The 24,459-nt window shown below is 38.0% G+C and overlaps 1 protein-coding gene and 1 long non-coding RNA gene across 2 annotated transcripts; both read left to right on the top strand.

The window, feature by feature from the left end:
- The first annotated feature begins 5,164 nt into the window (after window positions 1-5,164).
- jazf1b (JAZF zinc finger 1b) lies at window positions 5,165-24,076 on the top strand. The gene is made up of 5 exons (XM_015036847.1): window positions 5,165-5,499; window positions 16,540-16,612; window positions 17,255-17,445; window positions 19,102-19,271; window positions 21,260-24,076. Exons 1-5 carry the CDS (start codon window positions 5,385-5,387, stop codon window positions 21,434-21,436), a joined length of 726 nt encoding a protein of 241 aa, XP_014892333.1. The 5' UTR covers window positions 5,165-5,384; the 3' UTR covers window positions 21,437-24,076.
- Window positions 9,393-13,085, top strand: LOC106950182 (uncharacterized). The gene is made up of 2 exons (XR_001425561.1): window positions 9,393-10,979; window positions 11,069-13,085. It is a non-coding gene; the product is annotated as an uncharacterized LOC106950182 (long non-coding RNA).
- Window positions 24,077-24,459: the final 383 nt, after the last annotated feature.

The following is a 24,459-nucleotide window of genomic DNA, read 5'->3' as shown; positions in this document are numbered from 1 at the left end:
AACCTTGCTATAACTGTATTAAACTGTACTATAACAATAATAATAAATGTGATATTATTTTAGCCACATTGGGGGAAATTATGCATTTTCTGTTTCAGACAAAAACAAGTGGTTTTATTATATTTTCTTTAAAAAAAAAAAAGTAACCCTTATAATGATAACCTTTCTGAATGAACATGTGGCAGTTGATTTTCTGAAACGTCTGCCTTAGCTCCAGCACATTAGGAGAGATTTAAACATCTGCGTATAACACTTTAGAGTTGCAGCTCCGTGGTGACCTGCTGGTGCCAACTGGCTGTTATTTCTAGGGCCACAGACAGTGGTAGTAGTGAAGCCATCCTCCACTCCAGGGATTAATGACTCCTCACACATTGAGAAATGTTTACCACTGGCCTGCGACCACTCCACTAGACACACTAAGAGCTCTGTCACCGAAACAATAACGCAGTCTGAAAGGCCCTCATAACTCAGGGCCTCTCCGCCTCTGTCTTTTAACCAGAGCTTTAATCAACATTTATGACATCCCTTTGTCTCTTTATTGCCAATATATTTCCCAACGAATCCAAACATTATGCTTCTAGAAGAACAGACTATTAAGGCTGGAAAGAGCCGATACAGTTTGGGTCAGTGACCCACACTAAAGGAGATTTGATCTATATTATACTAACCCTTTCATGATTATGCCTTTGTGCGATGCTTTTGGGTAAGATCACCTTGAAGAGCCAGTGAGGATGATTGCACCAGGTGTGTAAAGGAGGAATAACAAAAGCGTTTTAACGTCTTTCTGTTTCTAAAAAGGAACACTGAAACTTACACTGATGGGAGCATGTGAGATCTGATTCTGAATATTCTGCTCATTTGTAAAGCATCACTGCATTGTGATTTGCAGGTTTTAAATTGTGCGGTTATTATCTGTGCCTCGCATGCATAAGTGTGGTCACAAAGCCTCACCATTTTAGCTGTTTTCACAAAATATACAGCTTGGATTAATTTTAACTATACCATATTGTATTCCTCTAGAATCCTGACAATAGGTTTTGGATCCGAAAGGGCAGGAAACATCTTCAGTTCATCACACAGCCCCTCATTAGGATGGCAGAGAGGGGAAGACTAGAGCAATCAGGCCCTATAGCTTCGTCTCTGGGTAAAATTATGTCTGGCAACAAAACTTATATACAAGGTAGATAATAGCTGTTGGTGCAGAGTTATTTGGGTTTTCAAGGCAACACTGAACTTAGAAAGTATTCAGCTGAAAATAAACCAGTTTTGGAAAAAAATAAAGCTACAGCTGAGCAATAGTACAGGAAGAAAAGGAGGGACATAATGATATATTTTGAAACAAGAAGACTTAATCTTGATTGACTGGTATTCTTATGTAAACTGCTTGTGGTTCCAACTTAAAAAAAAAGTGGTAGGTAGTCAATGGCGAAACATGTTGAATGACTGTCTAGTTATTTGTCACAATAGCTGTAAGTCGGCAAAACTTTGAACAGAGTTGTGATTCTATTGTAGAGTAAAGCTTGAATGCAAACATACAAAACTCAGTTTTCCCTACTGATCACACAATAAAACTGCTTGTGTACAGTGCAACACACAAAATGCAAAGGTAAACAATCTGTCTTGTGGAGACTAAGAAATGTAAAACTGCTAAGCCTTCAGGTGGAATTAGAAACTCATTTAATTGTAATTTGCAGGTTGGAAGTTTAAAGGTAGATAATCTTAGGGATTTTGCTATATACAAAAAGTGAACCCTATAACAATTAAGAATAGTTTTAAGAGGCAGTTCAGTGAGATGACTCCTTAAAATTAAAGAGTACCATCCTGTATGCCAGAAAATGGATTCTGCATGTTTAGATGTGTTTATTGTGAATATAACAACCCTGCATAGAAAAAGATCAAATGAAACTATGGTCTTATTTGTGTTAATTTCATAATGCAGTGGTTCTTAAATGTCTTATGACAATATGCTTTCTGCTTTCATCATAACAAAATTAAAATAAAATATGGTAGCACAAAACTCGCAAACTCGCGATGATATCTGACACAAACCAAGAAACTGCTTAAATTTAATCAATTATCCAATTCAGATGTACAAGAGTGACAGATTATCTCATCTCTGGCAAATAAACAGAGTTGTGCATCAACGCAGAACTGAATGCAGGATTTGTTTCTAACAAATTAAAGTGTTTTGTCCATTAGCTCTACATGTTTGGTTGAAGGGTGTGGTTTAAAAATGTGATGATTCATACATGTGTTACTGAGAAGTGAACCACATACCACATGCTGTGATCTTTGTTCTTCCACTATCTCACACCAGCTGCACAAAAAATGGAGATAACTTGAATTAAATTTCCTCTTTTGCTTCTTTTTTCGTAGACTTCAGCTTCCACAATTTTTTTTTACAATGTTTACTTCAGCACTTGTCCTCTGAGAAATGTCCATTTAGCAACAAGATTGTAGTATTTTTTTTTCTTTTGAATCACTTGTCAAACCATACTTTTTACTTTTTTTTACAGGTCATTTTACACCTTTAGCGATTGATGGCAAATTATTTTCTGAGCACCACTAGGAAATGTCTGAAAAATGATGTAAGTTGCTTGATTTTGTAACTTTTTTTTTTTTGCCTTCTTTAGCATATTTCACCATCTTCACAAGTTTCATAGCCAAAGAAAACAAAGGTTACCAAGGTAACAATGACAGAAGATTATAGAAAATTGTTTCAAGATGGCACCCCTCTCCCAGAACTGTTTGATCTCCACATCATTTAAAGTTGAATGAAAGTATTGTTGGTTGTCTTGATTATTTACTTATAACCCATACTTCCTTGCTTAGCTATCTTTAACAACGCTAAGTAGTTATTCATAAATAAATAAAGATGGTTTGTTAATTCTTAGTAAGTTGACATTAATCTTTGCTATGTAAGAAACTGAAAAGGGAAAAGGTATACCTTTTCTAACTGAAAAATTAAAGTAGTGAGGGAATCATTTTACTCATGAGCTCATCTTTCTTAGCTGAATTACAGGAAGTTTGTTGAATGCAACGCTTTATTTAAGAGTACATTGTAACTTAAAAAAATTAAATAAACAAATGAAATCTCTGGTACATCTGTTACCTCATCTGTATTTATGGGGTGCAACAAGTTGAAGAGCAATAAATAGTTATAACTATACCCATCAAGTAAAATAGTAAATAAATAACTGGAACAGGCAGAGCCAGCATTTGTAATTGAAAACATCCAGTTCTTTGAAAAACGACAGCAATGAAATAAATTGACAGCGTTTTCCGGTAATAACAAGAAAAACTGTTTGACTTTGGCTTCAAGTGTGAAAGACATGGAGGCATGGAGTCTGTGAATATAATGGAATAAAATGAATGAATGAATGAATTCATTAAAAAATTACTTTTTAAAATGGCACCTCCAATCAATGAATATTGTAAAATTACTCTCATTTCTGGGCAAATTCATATTATTATTATTTTAAAAAGCTCACTTTAAAGAATTAGACCTACAGGAAAATTCTAAATATTAATTCATACATGGTTAATGTGGAGAGGTTGATATTATCCTTGTAAATATTTGTATCATTTCCACCACACCACTAAAACAGACAATGATAAAGACTGTCAGTTTTAGTTGTTTTTATGGTAAGCTGTCATAAAACCTACATGCTTTTCACTATAACTCTAACCTACATACGGTTTAAGAATAAAAATGAACTATCAGTCTATGTAGATCTCAAATATCCAAATTAATTTAACAGTATTTTGATACCATTAACATGAAAGTACCATGATATAAGATAAAGGAGGAGGAGCACTGAGGGTTTAAATTACTAGACTAACTTAATTACTTCATGGACATGATTTTAATTCTGGTTACCTTAAGGTTGTGAACTTTACTAAAAGTAAATGAACTGATGTAAATCACATGTATTCCCAGACCAACACTGCCACTCTGTGGCCATTAGTTGTTTTTGAGCTGCTTGTTGATCCATAACGGCAGCACTAATTGCTGAAAATGTTTTAATCATGGATGAAAAATAACATCTGGAGTCATTTCTAGAAGTGATTGAAATTAAACTCTGAGTTAGTCAAAGTTGGTGCAGTTGTAATGAAGACTGGACAGTTATTTAAAAATAGATGATAGATGTATGTGTTTAATGACTTCAGGCTGTCTGTTTTTTAGCAGGCTGCAAAAAATACATTCATTAACGTTAACACTCTTTCATTTGTTAAAATCCTTTTTGAAATTAAAATACAAATATTTAAAACAATCCTTTTGGTATGTAAGTCACTGGAAAACCAGGGCTTAGATAATAAATATGTAATATTATTTTGAACAGCAAAATGTAACTCCCATAACTAAATAAAGCCCCTCAACCATACCCTGAATATATTTTAGGACATATGTATGTTTAGGGATATCTTATAATATCACTCTGTGGCATCTTGGATAAATACATAACCATGTCTTTATCATTATTATTTTTACAGATGTCTGTTGTCATGGTCAGATCAAGGTGAAGTTGTGTTTGTGGATAGTTAGGGCCCCCTGCTGGCCGCATGTGAATCTGGATTCCAACAGAACAAACTGAGCTTTTTACCAACAGGAAAAGTCATAGTTCAGTTAACAGAGTCATGGTTTTAAAGTGCATTAACAAAATATTTTTGTTTGTTTCTAAGCTGGGCATATATTTCAGGCTAATTCTGCATGCCTACTCAAAGTTTGGAGTAAAATGTGAGATGCTGTGGCAGCATGACCTCAAACTGCCAATGCTGGTAAAAACAATTAAGCTAACACAACCAATTATTAGGTGAGGAAGACAATTACTTTTTCCAGGAAGTAGCTTTTTCTCCTAATAATTTAAACTACAATTTAAAAACCTCTTTTTGTATTTTATCAGATTATCACATTTCAGGAGGGCCTGCTGTCTCTCGCACATTTAGTACTTTACTGTTTATTCATATGTGCTGACTGACCCTGCTACATAAATTAACAAGCCAAACATAACAGCCGAGGCCAGGTGGCATTACAAACAAAGTAATTGTAATAATCATTAAAACTCCTTTGACTACATTATCAATTATTTTTGACATTAATAAAACAAACGACGAAAAAAAAAAAAAACTACTTGCATGCCCTTGTAAAGCTAATTTCTGTAAATGTGTGGCTTCAACCACATCCGTGCTTGCAGTTTATCTGAAAACTGTTGTGCTTTTCAAATGAAAGTCTGCAGCTTCACATCCGGTGCTGCTGTCGGTCTCCAGCTGGTCTGACGCAGCTCGGAGGAGTCACAGCTCCGCTCCAGCTGTTCTCACCGCTGCTTTACCCCGCTGCCTCTGCTCCACTGCTGCCTACCTTCGTTTCAAATGTCACGGCGACCATGACAGGCATCGCGGCTGTTTCCTTCTTCTCCAACGCTTGCAGGTTCGCCGGCTGCGGGCTTCACTTTGACTCCCTGACCGAGCTCATCGTGCACATCGAGGATAACCACATCGGTAAGAGCCGCACAGCACCGAGCGACCCGCCACGGCCGAAGCTAGCAGACGTGGCTACTAGAGGCTACAGCTAACAAGTTACTTCCTGCGTCCTGGCAACCCGGTTGCTAGGTGTGGTGACTGCTGATGTTCCGCTGGATCCTGTTCGTTTCTGTCTAAAGAGCTCATTACTTTCTATATAGCAGTAACACTGACAGAGTTGGAGAACTGAAATAAGTCGGTAAGGGAAACCGGAGACACTTTGTGGGTTGGCAAGTCGCTCGTGCGGCATCTGAGGCAAGGCCGCGCGCAGAGATCATTTTATTCATTGGGTTGCATTGAATAATTACCAGCGTTTTGATGTTTGCCTAGCAGCACTCAGTACGTCATAATGCAAAAAAATCCTAAAACACGTTTCTGCGTTGCTGGTGTTAACTTTGTCTATCACTTGATGAAGTTTCAGCCTGGAGAAAACAAACTTCTTTCAGAATAAATGAAGTATTTTGGACAAACATTATTAGTGATTTGCATTTTTTTTGTCAACCTGTCTTGTAAGATAGTTATTATATTGTTCTTCCTTTTTCTGTAATTCACTAGATTTGACCGTCAGCTTGTTGTAGAGAATATATAGGTTCATACTGCATATTCTATAGCTCTTGGCTAAGTTATATAAGGAAAAATGTTATTATCATTATTATTGATATTGTTTTTTTATTAAATACTAATCTTATTTGTAAAATTCTGCATAGCAGTAATTTGTAAAGGGGATGCTGACCAAATTTAAATGTATTGACCAGAATGTTAATGCTACCTAATGTTAATGTTAATGTTACCTAATGTAACATTACGTTTTACACAGAAATAGTAAAACGGGGTCAAATTACTTTTACTTAAAAGAGAAAAAGCAACTAGTTTTCTTACTACTGATAAAGTATTGATTATTACACTTCTGATGTTTATCTAGAACTTTTTGCATCTGTTTTTATTCTGACACCTGGACTTTATCAAAAATGTAGATCAAACCCTTAAATACTGCAGAAGCTTTGCAAGTAGATGGGATTATTATGCAGCATATAATTCCTGGTTGCTGCTTTGTTCTTTATGGGGTACACTGGGAGTCTAACAGCCAATATTAGCACATTAGTTAGCCAAGCTCTACTAGGCAGTCTGCAGTCAGCTGCTTGGCAGACATGCTACTGATATCTTGTCAAAAATATCCATCCATGGTCTATACCTGCGCTTCTGTACCAGGTCGCGGGTCTCCAGCAGTTTTTGGGTGAGAGGAATGGTGCACCTATTAACCCTTTGAGGGTTGAAAAGTTCCATAAAAGTCTGATGTCATTTCATTACAGCAACAGGTGGGGAAGGTGGAGAACTCCGTTACTATGCTCCATAAAGCTTGAGAAAACTTCAGTCACTGCAGCACTTTCTCTGGCATCTCACTATAATATGACAGATACATTTTAGAGGCTTTGACAGCACAACTTTGTAAAATCTTGGCATGCCTTCAAACAGCTAGGCAGCCCAGGCAGATAAAATCGTTATCTGCCAAAGATGTACTTTTTGAGTCATTAAATTAATAAAAACTGACATTTTAGTCTGTAAACACATGAACAAACGGCATGACCTTTGACGTAGGTTGTTTTAAGAAACAGATAAAGGTTAGTAAGATATGCTCTGATGCATAAGATAATCTTCTCATGCTTTCATTTTCTGTTGCTTTTAAAACAACTTTCTCTGTCAAGGAATCTGCAGCACGTGTTTTCTTCCTTTATGGTCAATCTCTGCCACACTTAATTACAGAAATAAAGAACTTTTACAGAATTTTGTTTGCATGTAAAACAGTACTAAAAAAAGAAGTTACACTTGGTAAAACAATAAAAAAAATAGAGATTGGTGTTGGCTAGTAAAACTCTGACGGACTGTCTTTAACAAGAAGTGTAACAATGCATATAAAAGAGGCCAGTTTAATGTCCTATCAGTTTTGGGTGGGATTGCAAGCAGCTCAACAACACTGCTGCTGCTGCTGCTACTGCTACTGCTGCAGATAAAATTGCCTCACAGATGTTGTCAAATTTACAGGCCATCCCACTTCAATCAAAGCCCCTCCCTAAGTGTTGTGCAATAAATGAAGCAGGGCTAATATCGGGTACACTCAAGAAATCATTTTGAATTAATTCATTTATTTTTCAAGCTATTTTTCCTTATCTATTCGAAGGGCGTTTAACAACATTTAATGAAGGTCACTGGATGATCAAGTTCCACTTGAACCTCACTAATTTTTCACATTCTATTTTTGATCATACTGTCTATATTAGCAATGGGTCTATTTGGGATTAAATACATGCAACATGTTTCTTTTTACTTTTAGATTCCAACAGGTATAAAGTAGTGCACAAGGTTTTATGTATAGATGTATCCAAATTCCACGAGCATGGGATCAGCACTCTTATCTATGTATGGGCAGGTCCTAGTGTATCAAAAAATTTTAAGTGTAAGGTTTAATTAAAGGCCTTTTTTTTTACACATGTTCACCAGCAGGGAGCTGTAGATTTCACACATGAAACCTTCCCATACATAGAAAAGAGTGATGTTTTGGTTGTAATGTCAGCACTGCCATAATTATTGTGCTGCACAAACATGATGTAACACAGAGGCCCATTTATTGTTGACGGTCTTCAAAATTCAAAAGATAAGAGAACAGGTAATTTACAGAAAGCAAATGTGTGTTGATCTTAAAAAAAAAGCGTAAAAGAAAAATAGGAAGGAATTGTCAGAAAATATGTCCATATTTACAGTCATATTCTAATTAAGTTTCAGTTAACTCGAGCTGTGGCAAACGGGGGTAGATGATGATGACAATAAGGATAAATCTCCAGATCTAACAATTAGGGAGCCGTAGCACATTTTTAAGTGTGAGATTATGTCTTTGAAATAAAAGATCAGGTTTTTAAAGGCAATATTTGTGGAGGATTTTCCCCGTTGACTCCTCCACATTATGTCAATCTTTGTTTTTCTACCTTTTATTGCTAAGGTTCTCCATTTTCATAAATATTCTTAAATTGCATGACTCGGATTGGTGATTGGCAGGTCAACATCTCCCACCATTTCACATTTGTAAAAGCAAACTGTTAAAATCGCCAGTACTTTCTTTCTGATATATTTCAAACTGCTTGGTCAGTCAAGGACAACATTTTATTTGTTGTCTGTTGTACCCTTTAGAAAAATAAAACTGAAAAAAAAACAAAGAAAAAAAATGGAATCAATCTTTGTCTGAATCAGCAAGTCAGACCTCGAAGAAAGACGGAAATTGGAACCAGTCAAGAAATTGCCTGATTGATGCGTCTCTAGTTCCAGGGTGGCAAAATAAGTCCCAGAATCACTGATGAATCTGGAATTGGGAGTCAATATTTTTGAAATGAATAGAACGTGTCAACTATTTTTATTCTTTTAAAGATTTTGTACTTTTTTAAAAAAATTACAGCATTTGAGAACCAAAAGACATGCCATTTTTTTTTAGGTTAAGCCGCATCAGACGGTGCCATTACATGTTTTTAGCTTTCACATACTTTTTGTTGGTGTGGCAAAAATGCAACTTCCCTTCCTCACAGCGTGACCCTTCGCTCGAACATCTGCTCCCCTGATCCGATATTTCAGGCCCTTATTATTGAAGGTGACAGGGCTCAGGTACCTCTGTTGTTCTTGTTTGTTGCTTGACTGGCTTTAATATCGTCGGCTTTCAGACTGGTGCTGCATGTGCATGTGTCAGAGGTGTTAGCTTTAGTTTTAAAAAAAACAAAAAAAAACAAACAAAAAAAACAGCAAGGCTTTCAAATAACTTGTTAGGGAATAATGAAGCAATTAGTTGGCTCAAAGGGGAAAAACTCTCCCCCCGCCCCTCTGCCCCCCACCCACCTCTATCCTCTCCCCTCTCTGCCGGCCTGCACACACTCAGAGAAGTGCGAAATCTTGCGCGTTGTGCCAAGTGCCTGTGATGCATAATTACAGAGGGGGCGCTTGATTTGGCATGTCTTCCTCCTCATCTGGTGGCCTGCTGCTTAAGGCACATTCCCCCATTGTAATTAGGCGCCTGATAATAAGCATACATTCTTGTACATGAGCTTTGTGGGCAGACTGCTGAATGGGCCTGTGAACAAGAGAGGGCGCTGCTAGTCTGTTGATTGGGAGATATCCCTCTGAATGCACTATTTTGTCAAACCCCCTTTATAATAATTGTGATAGACGGACAGGTAGATAGATTGACGCCTTTATTTATGATGATTTTCTGCTCACAGGATAAAAAAAAAAAAGTTTAATACTTGCTTAAAAGTTGGTATTTTTAAAGGTGCTTTTAATCTGACAAACTAGCCTTATATTTGAATATAGTAGAATTTAAACTATGCCTATGTCCCCGTGTGCTCAGTCAGCTTTAGACCAGAAGGATGCTGCGGATGTGTTGTTTGACCTGTGAGCAGGTAGCCAGCAGGGTCAGTAATAGTAGAAGCTTGAAATGGGCAGTAAGCTCAGGAACACAACAAAGTCTGTTTGTTGCCAGTCCTGTTGGACGCTTATTGAGCTTTGTTTTTATTTCCCCAACAACTTGCAGTCATTCAAAAAAAAAAAACAAAAAAAAAAAAAGTGCGGAAGTAATAAATTTGTTAAACAGTAACTAGTTCCCTGATCTGTGCACCTGGTGGGGCTAATTACATTTCCCCAATCCCCCACTGTTGCCTCTCTGTGGGGGGGAATCCATTACCTGAAAAAAAACAAAAAAAAACATTGTGCAGCTTAGAAATTCAGTGTGATTATATTTCTGCCATCGGTTTTGTTGCGATAAGCGTTTCTTTTGTTGCCTCCCGGTTTTACTGCAGAATCTTTGCTGGTGTTGATCACCGCAGTTGCATAGATTCATTGCAACAGTAAACACCTGTTTCCTAATCTACATGTTTTCGCATATTGTTTTTGCTTACAAAGCCAAACAATGCTTTGGTTTCCATAAAACCAAGCTAATTTGCTTTTATAGAGAATACGCTTTTGTTGCAGAAACTGCATAAGCTTTTAGAGCTTTGCAACACTAGAATTATTTATTTATTTTTTTGGACTATTGTGATAGATCTGCAGTGATATTCAATTTCAAAAAGTTTGAATGGAATTTTTAATTATCATCTCCTTTAATATTTTCTTTTTATACCTGTCAACGTTAATGTCAGGCTCATGAGACTTTTCTAATGTTCATAATATGAAGTTTAAAAATGGTACTTTTTTTTTTTTTTTTTTACATGGTTGATAAAACACTTAGAAAGATCCAACGTTGAGGGATTCTGCGTTTACGCATGGGCTGTATAGGTTGCTGTGTGTGTGTCAAACTTACAATGAATCATTTTATTCCCTCGGTGTCTCCCCAGAAACCACCAAAGAGCGGCTTTCACATGGAGCTTGTCTCCGTTTCATTTCCTTCTCAGAGGTCACATTGTAATGAATTACCTGTGCCACCACTCCTGGTAATGTTCCCTGCAGCTCACAGTCGCCATAAACATGTCACCATAATGCTCACCACTCACCTCTGCCCCACGGTGCATTTGACTGTCAGGGGTGGAGCAGCCAGATGCTGGTGGAAATGAGAGAGGGGACTGTGCGTCTGGTGTGCACACAAGAGTGAGGACGCTCGTCCGGTGGAGGATGTTTCTAATGAGAGGCTCGCAGGCGTCACTTCCGCCGCTGCCTGAGGAAGGTGTGCCGCGCGATCGTTCTGATGCGGACCACCACAGAGACCCTTTTTGTTAAGTGTTACTGGGTCATTTGGCCTGCGCTTATTCCCTACAGCCACGAATCCAATCACAATTAGCATGTAGTAATTTAAATTTCACTGAAAAAAATCACACAACATACACACACACACACAGTGAAAAAAAATTGAAAAGTCCTACCTTCAACATCCAAAAATGCGCTTGACTTATGCTTGCCGTTTTTTTTAAGCATTCAGTAACTTTTTGTAAGTGACCTGTGACCTCCTGTTTGTCTGGTGTGGAGTACATATGACTTGAAAAGGAGGATTATTTCCTTTAACCTCTTCTCAAAATGGGAAAGACATGAGAACCTTCCATTCAAATACTACATTTATTATTAAAAGGCAAAAAGGAAAACGAATCTACACCTCAGCTCACTGTGAGCGATTTGTTTCAAGGCTTTTGCACGCGTGTTTGCAAAGGGTGACGATAATTGTTAAGGGGACGGGATGCCGTCAGACAGAACAGAAAGCACAAACAGAAACTCACTGAAGTGGTGCAAAAAGGTCCAGTCAAAATTTAGATCAAACTGGGACAATTATGGTTGAGGCCAGATAGGAACAATCATTAATATCGCTTCGTTAAGCCCTCGTGCACGAATTGATTGTCAAGTGCGAATGGCCTGTAAATGTTTGTGATAAATAATAAAAATCTGCTTTAGATTAAAATAGCTGCTCTGTTGGGTGTCATTATATATTTTTTCTTTATGCCGATGTTGTAAGCCCTACAACATCGGCACATATGTGTAGACATAAGTACAGATTACACTGACTTACACTAACTCTTTGTTTCCTAGAAGCCTTCTAATCGTTGCCCACCATGGTGGACCACCTGTGTAGTTTGATTAGAGGGGTTCCCATCTCCAATTGAGGCACCTTCCTCCTGATCCTTGACTCATGGTGGCCCTAAAAGAACACTAGAGGCTGTGGGGGAGGGGGATGTGGTCCCTGCAGGCCTTCTTTTGCAGTCCCCACCTGAGGCTTTTGTGATTTACAGTGTGTGGGAACGGACCGATCCACTGCTGTTTGAGCTGGCCGCCAATCCACAGCTTGAGACTCATTAGGGATTTTTGGAGGGATTTCTTGTGCACTCTTGCACACACGCATGCCATTACTGCAAAGCTCTGAGCAGTCTCAGGGTTGCCTCTGGCTTTTGGCATGGGACTAGTGTCATAATGAATGCGTGCCTCCAACTCTTTGTTTTCATGACATCGTTGGAAAGTAGAGTAAAATGTGCTGTCCTTCACACCAGGGATAAATCTACGATTAATGAAACGCTTGCACATGGCCTTCAGAGAACCATCTGTAGTCTCAGGTTAAGACCTGTATAGTTTCAAGAAACTGCAATTAGAAATTTGAAAGATCTTCAACGCCAGCACTAACATTGCTTTAATAATGGCCTCAAAAAACTTGTACCAAGCTAATAGACAGATTAGTTTTTTTTTTGTTTTGTTTTTCTCAAAAGCTGGGTTCAATCCCAGTCACTAAACCCTGCAGGATTACTATTTTAACTGGTATTATCAAGAAATCACTTAAATAGCGTATGCTAAAAGATCTAAAAAAAAAAAAAAAAAATTAAAAAAAAAAGCAACACCACATGTCCCAATTTGAAAACAAAAATGCAGGAACAGATGGGAAGCAAAGTGTGGAAAGAGTTACAAAACCATTTCTAAGTCTTTGGGACTCAAACCCACAGTGAGAGCCATTATCCACAAATGCAACAATGGTGGATCATCCCAAGGACACACATCCAGCAGGTCACAAAAAAATCACAATACAGGGCAAAAAAGGATTTCCATTGAAGAGCCCAAAGGCAAAAAAACTACTGCTAACCAAAAATAATGCAAAGGCACTTCTCACACTTCCTCTGAAAAGAATCTTAATAATGCCTACGACCGTTGGTCTAATGAGGCCTAATATTCTGTGGATTCTGTGGAACTTTTGAAATGTATGAATTCCATTAAATCTGGTGAAAAACTAATAAAATTTCAGATAACAAAAAGGCAGTTTACTGATGACTTGACACGTGGTTGTGGTAATTTGATGGTCTGGGACTGCTTTGCTGCTCCAGCTTCTCAGTGACTTGCTATAATTGATCAGAGCATGATTACATTTGCGGCCAGAACATCCCGAAGAAGAGCGTTCATCAATCGGATCATGACATTAAGCTAAAGCATTGATAAAGGTCTGAAACAATACCAAAACTAAATGCCTCATAAAAAATAAAAAAATAAAACTAAATGAAGGTTTGAGTGTCCTAGTCAATGTCCACATTTCAATTCAATTGATATTATGTAATATGATCCTCAGCAGGCTAGTTGAGGATTTGAAAAAAAATTAAATATATTACTATACAATTTGGCATAGTAAGGCAATTCTGGCAAAAGGAGTGATTTAATTACAACCTCTTCACACAAAACCTTTAATTAATTAGTTGTTTGTTTTTTTTCTCTCATTGCAACTGTCATTACAGTGAGAGAAAAATGATGCTAACAGTAAACAAAACTTGCAGTATTATTAATGTTATAATTTCTTCTTCAATGATAATAGTTTAAAAATCAATGGCCTAATAAATGGCTCGCTGGTAAATGAGCTGGATAAAACCAAGCAATGGACTGAGCCCCATGGGGCCGAGCAGTCTTTCACAGCAACACTGTCAGAGATGCAAGCAGGGAGGCTCAGCTGGGAAGTGGTACAAAGTGTTGTTTTATGGGCTGTCTTTCTTCTCCCATAACAGAGGGAAGAGTGATTGAAGTCAGTCACGCTTTCACCTCAGGGTGTTTAGATTGGCTATTGTTGTACATTTAGCACCACTGAACAGGATGGATGTGTGGAGCTGAGAAAGCAAAAAACATACAATGTGCGGAGTGTGGTCATATGTGTGCAATTTGGTTTCTGCAGGGCAGCATTTTAAGAACCTAGAAATAGTGAGATGTCATTTACTTGAAGTTCTGTAATAAAACTGTGTTGCTACAAGGGGAACGGAGAAGACTTTATAGTTAGGCCACGAAGTCTGTCGCTTTAAAAAATTGGTGAGTTGTGTTTCTAAATGTTCTGAAAACACCTCAATATGCATTATATTTATATGCGCAACAGTCTGTCAATCCAAAGAGGCTGGATTCTCTCACTACTACTTTAAATACCCATAACAGAGGAAATATAGTGAGTTTGCTTTATGCTTGGAAATCAACGTTTACAAGGTAGAAGTCAGAAAAAAATAAAATAAAATAAATGTTCATTATGGTCATGGTCTTGACTGGGAAGGTGGGAGTTTACCTATTAGTCCTGGGTTGAGTATTCACTCTGGCTTTCTGTTTAAACTATTTGTTAGCGCTTCTGATGGTTTATATATTACTCCAGTGTCACACATATGGCTGCACACATATAGAACTAAGTGAAAACTGCTGGCAAAACAAACTATAAACAAAGCACTTCTGACTAATTGCATCTCATTAAACAAATGACAATGTGAAATATCTTAAAATGGAGAGACATACTGTCATTATCTTGCATTGGTTATAGTAGTTTATACCAAAGCAAATCGTCCCTCACATTGATTTCAGACATGTTAGCGTGGTGTTTTGTCTTTGTATCTCAAAAATGGATTGCATATAGATTGTAGGGAATGTACTGAAGTGATTACCCACATAGAGCTGTACATTTTACCTGGTTATTTATGTGTTTTTTGTGTGTATTTGAACACAGAAAATCGAGAGAAATTCACTTTTATCACCTGGCGTTGATAATTGTAGTCAATACCAAAATGATTATAGCAATCCATCTGTTTTGTAACTTGGAGATTTGAGCTGGGAATGCCATCACATCAGTTAGGAGCATTTTGATCGAAGGTCAGAAAGCGGACTTGGGATCAGAATAGTTTTAATTCTAAATGCTATTCCCAATACAAACCACTGCTATGTTTCTTTCTGTTCTATGCTTTCATACACAAAACAGGACATGATTACACAGACTAGTTCAACAAAGATCTTAGTTTAGAGTATATACTACTTTCTATATGCTTGCAGCCATATTAGATAGTGAAGTCAGGGTTGCTCAGCAATCTCAGATTTTTCTCCTCAGAATATGGACTTCAAGGATATTCTTTTTGTTGGTGTCCCAGTTGGGAACTCATAAAATCTGACATCCAAGTACAAAGAGAACACAGTGTTTTCAATTCAGAAAGTGAAACTGATTGAGATAAAGGTTAAACATTTATTTCTGTCTCTTTTTATGATCATGGTTTATGGATAAAAAAAAGACGTTTTTCAGAAGATGAAAATAAAATGTAGGGCCAATAGAGACCAATAGAGTCTCATGTAGTATTTACGTACATAGTGTGGAGAGTACTTGGTTGGGGCTCCTTTTACATGAATTACGACATCTGAGTGGTGTGGCATGAAATTAATCAGAGGCTCGGTTACTTTAATAGGATCCTTCAGCTTGTTTGCAGTTTTTTTGGACTGTCTGATGTCTCTCATTTTCATGTGGAGTTTATGCCAGGCCAGGTTGCTGTCCACACAATCACATGGTCATTAAACCAGCCTGCCTTTGACAGTGGGAGAAGGTTCAAAGTCCAGCTAGTTCATTCCTGTAAAGGGTGCAGTTTTAACTGTTGCCTGTGCACATATTTCTTCACAGTTCCATGCAACTTTCCAATGATTGTTCAAAGATCCCAGATCAACTAATCAGCTTCTTTAGCAATTATCTTTTGCGGTGAACAAGGCTGTATAGGAAAGACTGTCTACTACTACGCCATTACAGAATGTCTTCCGTTTAAAATTTGTTAAATGCTGTAGTGTGAAACCTTATGTATGCCTTAATCATTCATGGATTGAATTTATGTGGACTAGGAAATAAAGAATAAAGATTGTTCCTCTAGATAAAAATGCTTTAACAATCTACGAGCTCAACAAGATCAATTACTTTTACCACAGGACCACCTTGCTCAGGTGTATGGAACGCTTCATTTGTGAATGTACTTTTTTATATGATTAGATGATATTTTATTAGATTATTTTATTGGTTTTACATCAACCTTAAAAGGAGAAGCTGTTGCTGTTGAAGTGTTAAAAGCTAATAAAAAGAAAAAGACAAAAAAAAATATATATATATATATATATATATATATATATATATATATATATATATATATATATATATATATATTAGATTTCAAATATGTATGTTAGCTTAAATTAAAGGCCTTCAGGATTTGGTGAATATTTAGTTCATTTTTTTCAACTCCTTCCAATATTTCTGTTTCTCTATCTGCCTAGAAACAGACCCCTGTTTTTTGGAGAAGCAGGAACAGCAGCAGCCGACATATATTGCTCTCAGCTACATCAATAGGTAAGGGCGATTTTTTTCTTTTTTTCAATTATTATTATTATTTTCAAAACCTGCTTCTAAAAATTCACGAATTGATCTGATTTCACCTCAGATTAATTTTATTACGAGACTTCTTCTGAATCAGCTGCTTCTGTTTTATATTATGTGGGAGACTCATTAAGTGTTGCTGACAGATTCATTTGTCATCTGGAGGACTGCTTAGATTAATTTCTGTGGCGTTGTGTTTTTTTTACTGCTCTGAGATCATCCCAGCTGCCTTTGATATGGGGCTCAAACAGAGCTTTTATTGGCCTTCCACAGTATGCCAGAGTACGACTGAGTGTCCCACTGTCTCCCTGCTTTTACGAACGCATCTTCATGTGGCTGTTACTTAATTTGCTAATTCCACTTTTCCTTCACCAGTGTCTGTGTTAATGCTTCTATCTTATTATACCAATTTACCAAAGACTTTACTACTCCAATAAAAGGTTTTTTTTTCATGGAAATGTGGCCAGTGGTGTTTTTTCCAACCATGCGTTCTACAACTGAAGGGCTCCAAGTTAATTAGTGAAGAAAGTGTGAAATTACTTTCTTTTCATGATTTTTTTTTCTTCCTCTTTCTTTTTAACAAACACTAAGCAGCTTTGTGATTCACAATGCCAGGTTCATGACAGACGCTGCGAGGCGAGAACACGAGGCCTTGAAGAAAAAGGTGCAGCCTAAGCTCTCTCTGACGGCCGCGTTGTCACGCACCAACGTCTCCACGCCACCCCGTCACACCAGTGGAAACCTCACCCCTCCGGTCACCCCCCCGATCACCCCTTCCTCTTCCTTCCGCAGCAGTACACCGACAGGTACCCGTCGTTCTCGTTCCCAGTGAGATGAGCAGTTTCGCCTCATAGCAGCAAATAAATATCATAAATATCATACAAAGTAGAAGTGCACTGATCAGAATTTCCTGGTTTGGATTTTCAAGATGCCTTTTTTGTTTGTTTTCTGCCTTTGGGAATTATTACACAAGAATATACAGTATGAGAACGGAATTCATCTTTTTTTTTTCTAGCTTTCACACATTATTGAGTGCACATTCATTATCTATGTTAGAAACAGAGGCAATGGTGCGTGAAAGCATTTGCTATAAACCAAAAATGCACCATTTTAAATGTGAGAAAATAATGTTAGAATTCACATTTAAGACTTTGTTTAGCATTTTCCCATAGCTGTTAGCTCAGTTCGTGGGGGCTAGCATAAATACAACCTCGGTCTCTGTGTGTTCTTACCATAATCTAGATCCTATCCTTAGCTCCGATGTTTCTAGCATGTACCGTTGAACATGCTAGACAACGGCTGAAAGCTCAACAGGATAAAACAGTGCAACTTCCTGTTACCTGCTAAAATGGTCTTGCTCTGTGTCTCACATTGAGTCTGACGGAGCTGCAGAAATAACGGCTTCCTTTAATTAAGCTTTTTACACTGCGTTTCCTCTACCGCCTCACCTGACAGAGGACTGAATCAAATTGAACTCTTAACAGTTCCTATGCAGACCACTTTCTATTGAAAAATGATGACATCCTACCCATTGTGAGTTTTATAGTGTAATGTAGAATGATTTTATTAGGGATGTTCTAATATGGACTCTTTTTTTAGTGGCAGGCTTAGCAACGAGAGCGTTAAGCAGAGCAGTACCCATCAGGGTACTCTGGAGGAGGTGGGAAAGAAGGTGATCTGCTCAGATGGGACTAAAACAGAACTTTTTCGGTCTACCTACTGAATGCGAGACATTAAGTTTTTGCAGGTTGTAAAAGACTTGAGACTGAGTGGGAGGTTTTTGTTCTAATGCAGCACAACGACAAAACAAAGATCCAGAGCTGCAAAGAAATGGGTTGAATTTTTGCATGGTTTTGTATTTGAATGGCCACGATTTGAATCTAACTGAGAAGCTTTGACATGTTGTTCACATGCGCCCTCTGGTCAATCTCACTCAGCAGGTATTATTGGCGGACTTAAAAAAAACAAAAAAAAAACCTGTCGCTACAAACATTTTAAGACAGAGGAGCTGAATACATATGTGAGTCACACTTCTCAGAGTTATTTTTGTCAAAGAAAAATTGAAAACCGTTTTTTTTTTCCTTTAACTTCTACCGGAAACGTTTTTTTATTTTTTTGTTTTTGTTTTTTTTCATACAGCTTTGCAGCATTTTTCCCACATACTCAAAGAGAACAACAAAATTAATGTAAAACAAAAAGAAGTTTCTCAACCCACGATTCTTTCCCATAATTGGCTGATTGCAGTGCTTCTTAAAATCTGGGTATTATCCTATTGAGCATTCAGGAAGAGGCGAGTATGGGAACTGCTGCTGAGAAAGGTCTGCGTTTGTCAGACGGAAAGCCCAAGGGCTGAGATCTAATTGCCACAAGGAAGTCAAAAGGCATGAATCAGAGCATCTTCGTTTTGGATGCTGTGAATCTGAGTTAAATGTTTGTGCTTCCTGTTGTTTTTCTTCCCGCAGGTAGCGAGTGTGACGACGAGGATGTAGAGTTTGAGGCGTCTGACAGTGACGAGTCGTGGACCACGGAGAGCGCCATCAGCTCCGAGTCTATCCTGAGCTCTATGTGCATGAACGGAGGAGATGAGAAGCCTTTCGCCTGCCCTGTTCCCGGCTGTAAGAAAAGATACAAGGTGTGTTTCATCCGTGACTTATCAGATCTTAAAATTGCATTTTTAGTCATCTGTCGTCGTTTTAGTTTTGTCTACTAAATCTTATAACATTCTGCCTATGTCCTTTTAGACAAAAAATAATAATAATTATGTTGTTACATGCAAAGGAATTATTTATCCTATTGAGCAAAAAAGCCCTTTCCTGTTTTCTCACATGGCTAAATTGAGATCTGACTGGATTTCATCTCCCTATAACATTATACACATTTCTTTATATTGGCATGTCAGTTATTTTTGTCACTGGTAGTATCATCCAGCTGACTTTGTTGTAAATAAAAGATTTTGAGTAAATATTTTCATCATAGTTTCAGGAATGCTGCTTTGTAACTAATTTTACTGCGTGATTGGGATCGTTCTCTTAGTGGAAAACACAATTGTGCCCAAGCTTACCCTGGTAAAAACCAGCCCTTTGTTCTACGCTTTGACTTCGTACAGAGAATCTTTACCCTCAGCTATTGAGAAACAATTGCTTGCTGGGGGCGTGGACTCTGTTGAAGTTTTAAGTTTTACCCAGTCGCTGACGCTGGCCGTGACATGCAGTGCGCCAGCTCGTTGAAGATTACTGGAAATTGCATGTGCTGTAAACAACACCATGGAGAGTCAGGCCACAACATCTTTGGCCAGCAATAAAATGTCTTAAACATTCCTCTTGCTCTGACTTTAATTGCTCAATACTTAGAAGTGTATCCAACACGAACTGCATGGCTCTGTTCACATCCTCCATTGCCTTTGCTAAACTACAACCCTACATGAGCGGATTACAATTCTAAGACAGAACAGAAACTAGACGTCATCGTTTACACCTCCATCTCTTCAGCGATTGGCCCAGTCGAAATTCAACCAGAGAAATCAAGCTCAATGGGAGAAATTCCAAATGGAACGCTGAAGGGAGATGAGAATCGAGTAAAATTGGGTAGGGAGGCAATTGCCACTCTAGTCCAAGTTTTGTCTTCTTGGCGGATGTCTTGAGTTGTTGCTTTAATGTTTTGAGAACGTTTCTTCCTCATGTGAAGTACAACAGTCCCTCCTGAAGCAAAACACTCCCACAGCATGACGGTGCCTATCCCATACTTCACAGCAGGGATAGATGGGATTTCAGGCTTGCACGTTTCATCCTATATCCTATAAATATATATGTTTTATGTCTAAATGTATATAAATATATGTGTGAGTGTGTGTGTGTGTGTGTGTGTGTGTGTGTGTGTGTATGAGAAAGAGAGAAGTGGAGAGTGGAAAATGGGTTCTTTGTTGGGCAGTACAACAACTTAAAGGCATACATCCAGTCCACCTCAGTGATATGGAGTTTTATAGGATTTTCCGCCCACATCTGGTGTGTGTGGTTGGGATAAATTCTGCACAGCCTGAGAAAATTGCTTTGCTGACGTGAATGACAGAGTTATAGGCAATGACTAAGGCTTAAGGCAGCAGCAGGGATCTGTTTAGGAGCAGAACAAGCCTTCTGTTGACTGCAAACTTTGTGTGTGTGTGTGTCTCGAAATTATGCAACATAATACACAATACCTCACATGTTAAATATTTGTGGGTAATATCTGTTTTTGCCCACATTAGGCCTATAATTAGATGTCTGGGTTAACTATGTCTATTTTAGACAGTTTAGCTTAATTGTTATTTTTAGTTAAGATATTTTCTATCTCCGGTCAAATAAAATCGGTACGAAGCTCTGGAGGCAGATCTCTGGTCCCAACATACTACAATGCCAAAAGTATTCAAACCTCTAAAAGTTGTTCATATTTTGTGCCGCAACAGCCACAAGTTTGAAACTTGACACAAAATCGTGCATCTTTGTGAAGTGGAAGGAAAATAATATGTGTTTTTCGTACTTTTATCTGCAATTAAAACTTTGAAATAAAGTCAGCAAGCATTTAGTTCCAGAATGCAGTCTGTCATGCATATTGTTTAATGTTTTCAAATTTCTTGCCTCGCAACAGAATGTGAACGGCATCAAGTATCATGCCAAGAACGGACACCGGACCCAGATCAGGGTGCGCAAACCTTTTAAGTGCCGCTGTGGGAAGAGCTACAAGACGTCTCAGGGTCTCCGGCACCACACCATCAACTTTCATCCACCCATCTCCACCGACAGCTTCCGCAAGAAGCAGCAGTAGAGGTGGAGTCAATGACCAGCACTTTCCCTCAGGCCATATAAACATCCATCACCAGCAGCACCGCTCGCTGCCTCCAGTTTCATTTCACTTTGCTAGAACACTAGACTATGTTTTATTTGCACAGTCATATATGTATAATTCAACCTTAATCCCCATGCAAATTGTCTTATTTATGTCGTTCACATTTTGTATTTTTGCACATTTCAGATATTTGTTTTGTTTTTTTATTCCACTTTTGTTCCCTTGACTTATGGTGCTTATTGTTGATAATGTAGACTTGAGAAGCAGCCAGGAGATGATTAGTTTTACAAATGCATCTGTCCTTTACATACCGAATACGTGGACAGGTTAATGTGTTTTCTGTTGAAAGGAAACGCTCTGTCGTAGCCTTTGAGCTTGAAATGGGAACGATGCAAATTAAGAAACTGAATGTAGCCTGACTGGGAATAACGAGTCGCTTTGTCTTAAACACAGTTACTTTTCCCATTCGTAGGACGTGCATAACATCTCTTTTGTGGGAACACCAAAGGATAATCTCAGGTGATTTTTCTGCAAGCATTTCAGCTCCACCTTTGCCTGATCGTTTCAAATGAGTCCATGCTGCTCGGTGGGATCACGAGAACATTTTCAGTAGCAGTTCTTTGTGTCTTGGATAACTTTCTTTAAGACTAAGCAGCTGACCTTCCTAATTCCACAGTAAGGTATTGAAGCACTTTAAAAAGACAACAAAAAAAATAGTAAACAATCCAATTCTTCAGGCCTCAGTATTGTGACATTTCTGAATGTGTAGCAGTTGCCTTGAATCGTATCCCATTCCAAAAAACACCCCAACAGTACGTCTATGAATGTCTTTAGTTTGAGAGTCACCGAGCAGTTTAGCTTCATTCCCCAACCATTTCTGTTTAGTTTTCACTGCCTGAGTTACAAGTAATAGGAAGAAACAATGAAATGGCTCCATGGCTGTGCATTCAGCTCCTATTTTGTGCCATAATAAGAATGAAGTATTGAGAAAAATCTGCCAAAGTACCAACAATCGCAATCGGCTGCAGAAGGAAAAGGAATTAAATAGACAATAATGTTGTATACCTTTAGGATTGTAATGGTTTATTTTACCAGATCTCTTCTTTTTTAATGTTTCTTTTTTTGTGAGAGCACAATGACGCAAAAACTGACATCATTCTGTGACTATTAAAAACCTGGGCCTGCAAAATTATTTTCTCAAACACGCAGGTCGAGTCCATGTCTCTCAGCAAGTTGCAACTCAACCGCATAAATCTGGCCGGGTATTTGATCGCCGTTCTTGCAGGTTTTGTTGAGTTCATTTAACTTTGTCGGTTTCCAGGCATGAAGTCGAAGCTACAGTCGAGTCGAGGTCGAAGGCCAAGAAGCTTAACGTTAGCTTACTTCTCCGTTACATTTTTTTCCCCACCGACAGTTCTTGGGTATTCGCCTATTAAATGCCTGAAGAATTTGCTTCTCTTTAACATTTTCGTTGGTACGCAACTAGATAAACTGGAGCATTACTGTTTTATTGATTAGCTGCAAGAAAATCCCTAAAGATTAGCGTCAAATGTTGTGTGAAGAACATTGTGTAATTTCTTGCGCTAAATGCTCCTTTGAAATTATATGGTTTTTAAAAAGGAAAACAAATCTCTACAAATAACCAGACACAAGGTCTGAAAGACAAGAATAACCGAAGCAGTTGCTTTGAGCCGTTTAGAAAGAGTAAAAGAAAAATGAATCTCATTAGAAGAAAATTATAAGTAAATGAGGGGTCGACGTTCGTTTAGTGTAGCATAACTTTGCCTTCTGAGTGAACCTACGAACCCTCCGACACTGGCTTTTGAGCTGCGCTCTTCTAACAAAGCTCAGAAGGTCTCCTTCCTTTACGTCTTTCATTTCCAGGACAGTTTATCACTGCAGCGCTCTCCTTCCTAAATGAGCTCGGGCTCAAAGGAGCTGCCGTTTCTGTAAAGTGTTTTGTGTTTTCCTCGGGGGTTTTTTTAGGTGAAAGTATTTGTGCTGCTGAACTGTCCGCCGACAGTCATCCTACGTGTTCGTCCAACCATGCTGTCATTTCTAAACATTTCTATTTTCGTACGGGACAGAGTGTGAATGCGTCGCCATTCGGTTTGTGCTGCGCATCCGAGCCTTCTTGGTGCCACTGGATTCAAATCTGCACATCCTGAATAAGAGCGAGACAGATCTGTAAGATATGAAAGAACTGCGGCTGTGCTGTACCGTCAGTATATAAATGGTATACAGTGAATGTCATCACCCTTTAAAGTGTTACATTTATTTTTGTGTTTTTGTAAAGCAAACAAACAAGAAAAAGCAAATGTACTGTATTTCTGCTGCTTCATGAAAACTTGGTAAATTTTACAATAAAAGAGTTCACCCGTTCCTCCGACTCCTGCTCATTCATTCATTTATCAGACGGTGCAATTTCAAAGTAATTTTATTAGTTTATTTAGATACATGAAACTCACTAAACTGATGAAACATCTTAATGAATGAAATAACTTAATAGCTTAAAAGAGAAAGAAGGAAAATGAACAAAAGCTGAGCATGCACTGATTAGCTGTTGATATGAATATATGAGACAATCAGAATAACAAAAAAAAAAAAAAAAAAAAAAAAGGAAACCTAGCCCTAGCTAAATAAAATCTACATATCACACAAAGTATTAAGACGGTCACAATATTGCCTTAAATTTTTCTAAAATAGATGATCTGAAGATATACTGTATATTCTTGTGTGGGTATAGTTACTTAAGATTTCTCCCTGACTGAATATAGTGCACCGAGGCTGCTTTCTATGATGGCTGACCGATGACCTGTACAGCGATGATGAAGGGGGGGGAGGAAGCATATGTTCGCATGTGTTAAATGTAAGTTTGGTAAACACGTCTCTTTTTCCCTGACTCGTTACATCCCGCAGCGTTACAGATCTGAGAAAACCCATGTCTGTTCGAAGTCAGTAAGAAGAATTATAGGGTAAAACAATCTTCTCTTTCCAAATCC

This window comes from Poecilia latipinna, unplaced genomic scaffold, assembly GCF_001443285.1.
Source record: "Poecilia latipinna isolate Pla-1442-1.1 unplaced genomic scaffold, P_latipinna-1.0 Scaffold382, whole genome shotgun sequence".
In the NCBI taxonomy this organism is placed as follows: Eukaryota; Metazoa; Chordata; class Actinopteri; order Cyprinodontiformes; family Poeciliidae; genus Poecilia; species Poecilia latipinna.
The sequence above is the reverse complement of the archived record's forward strand: the minus strand, read 5'-3'. Positions and strand labels throughout refer to the sequence as shown.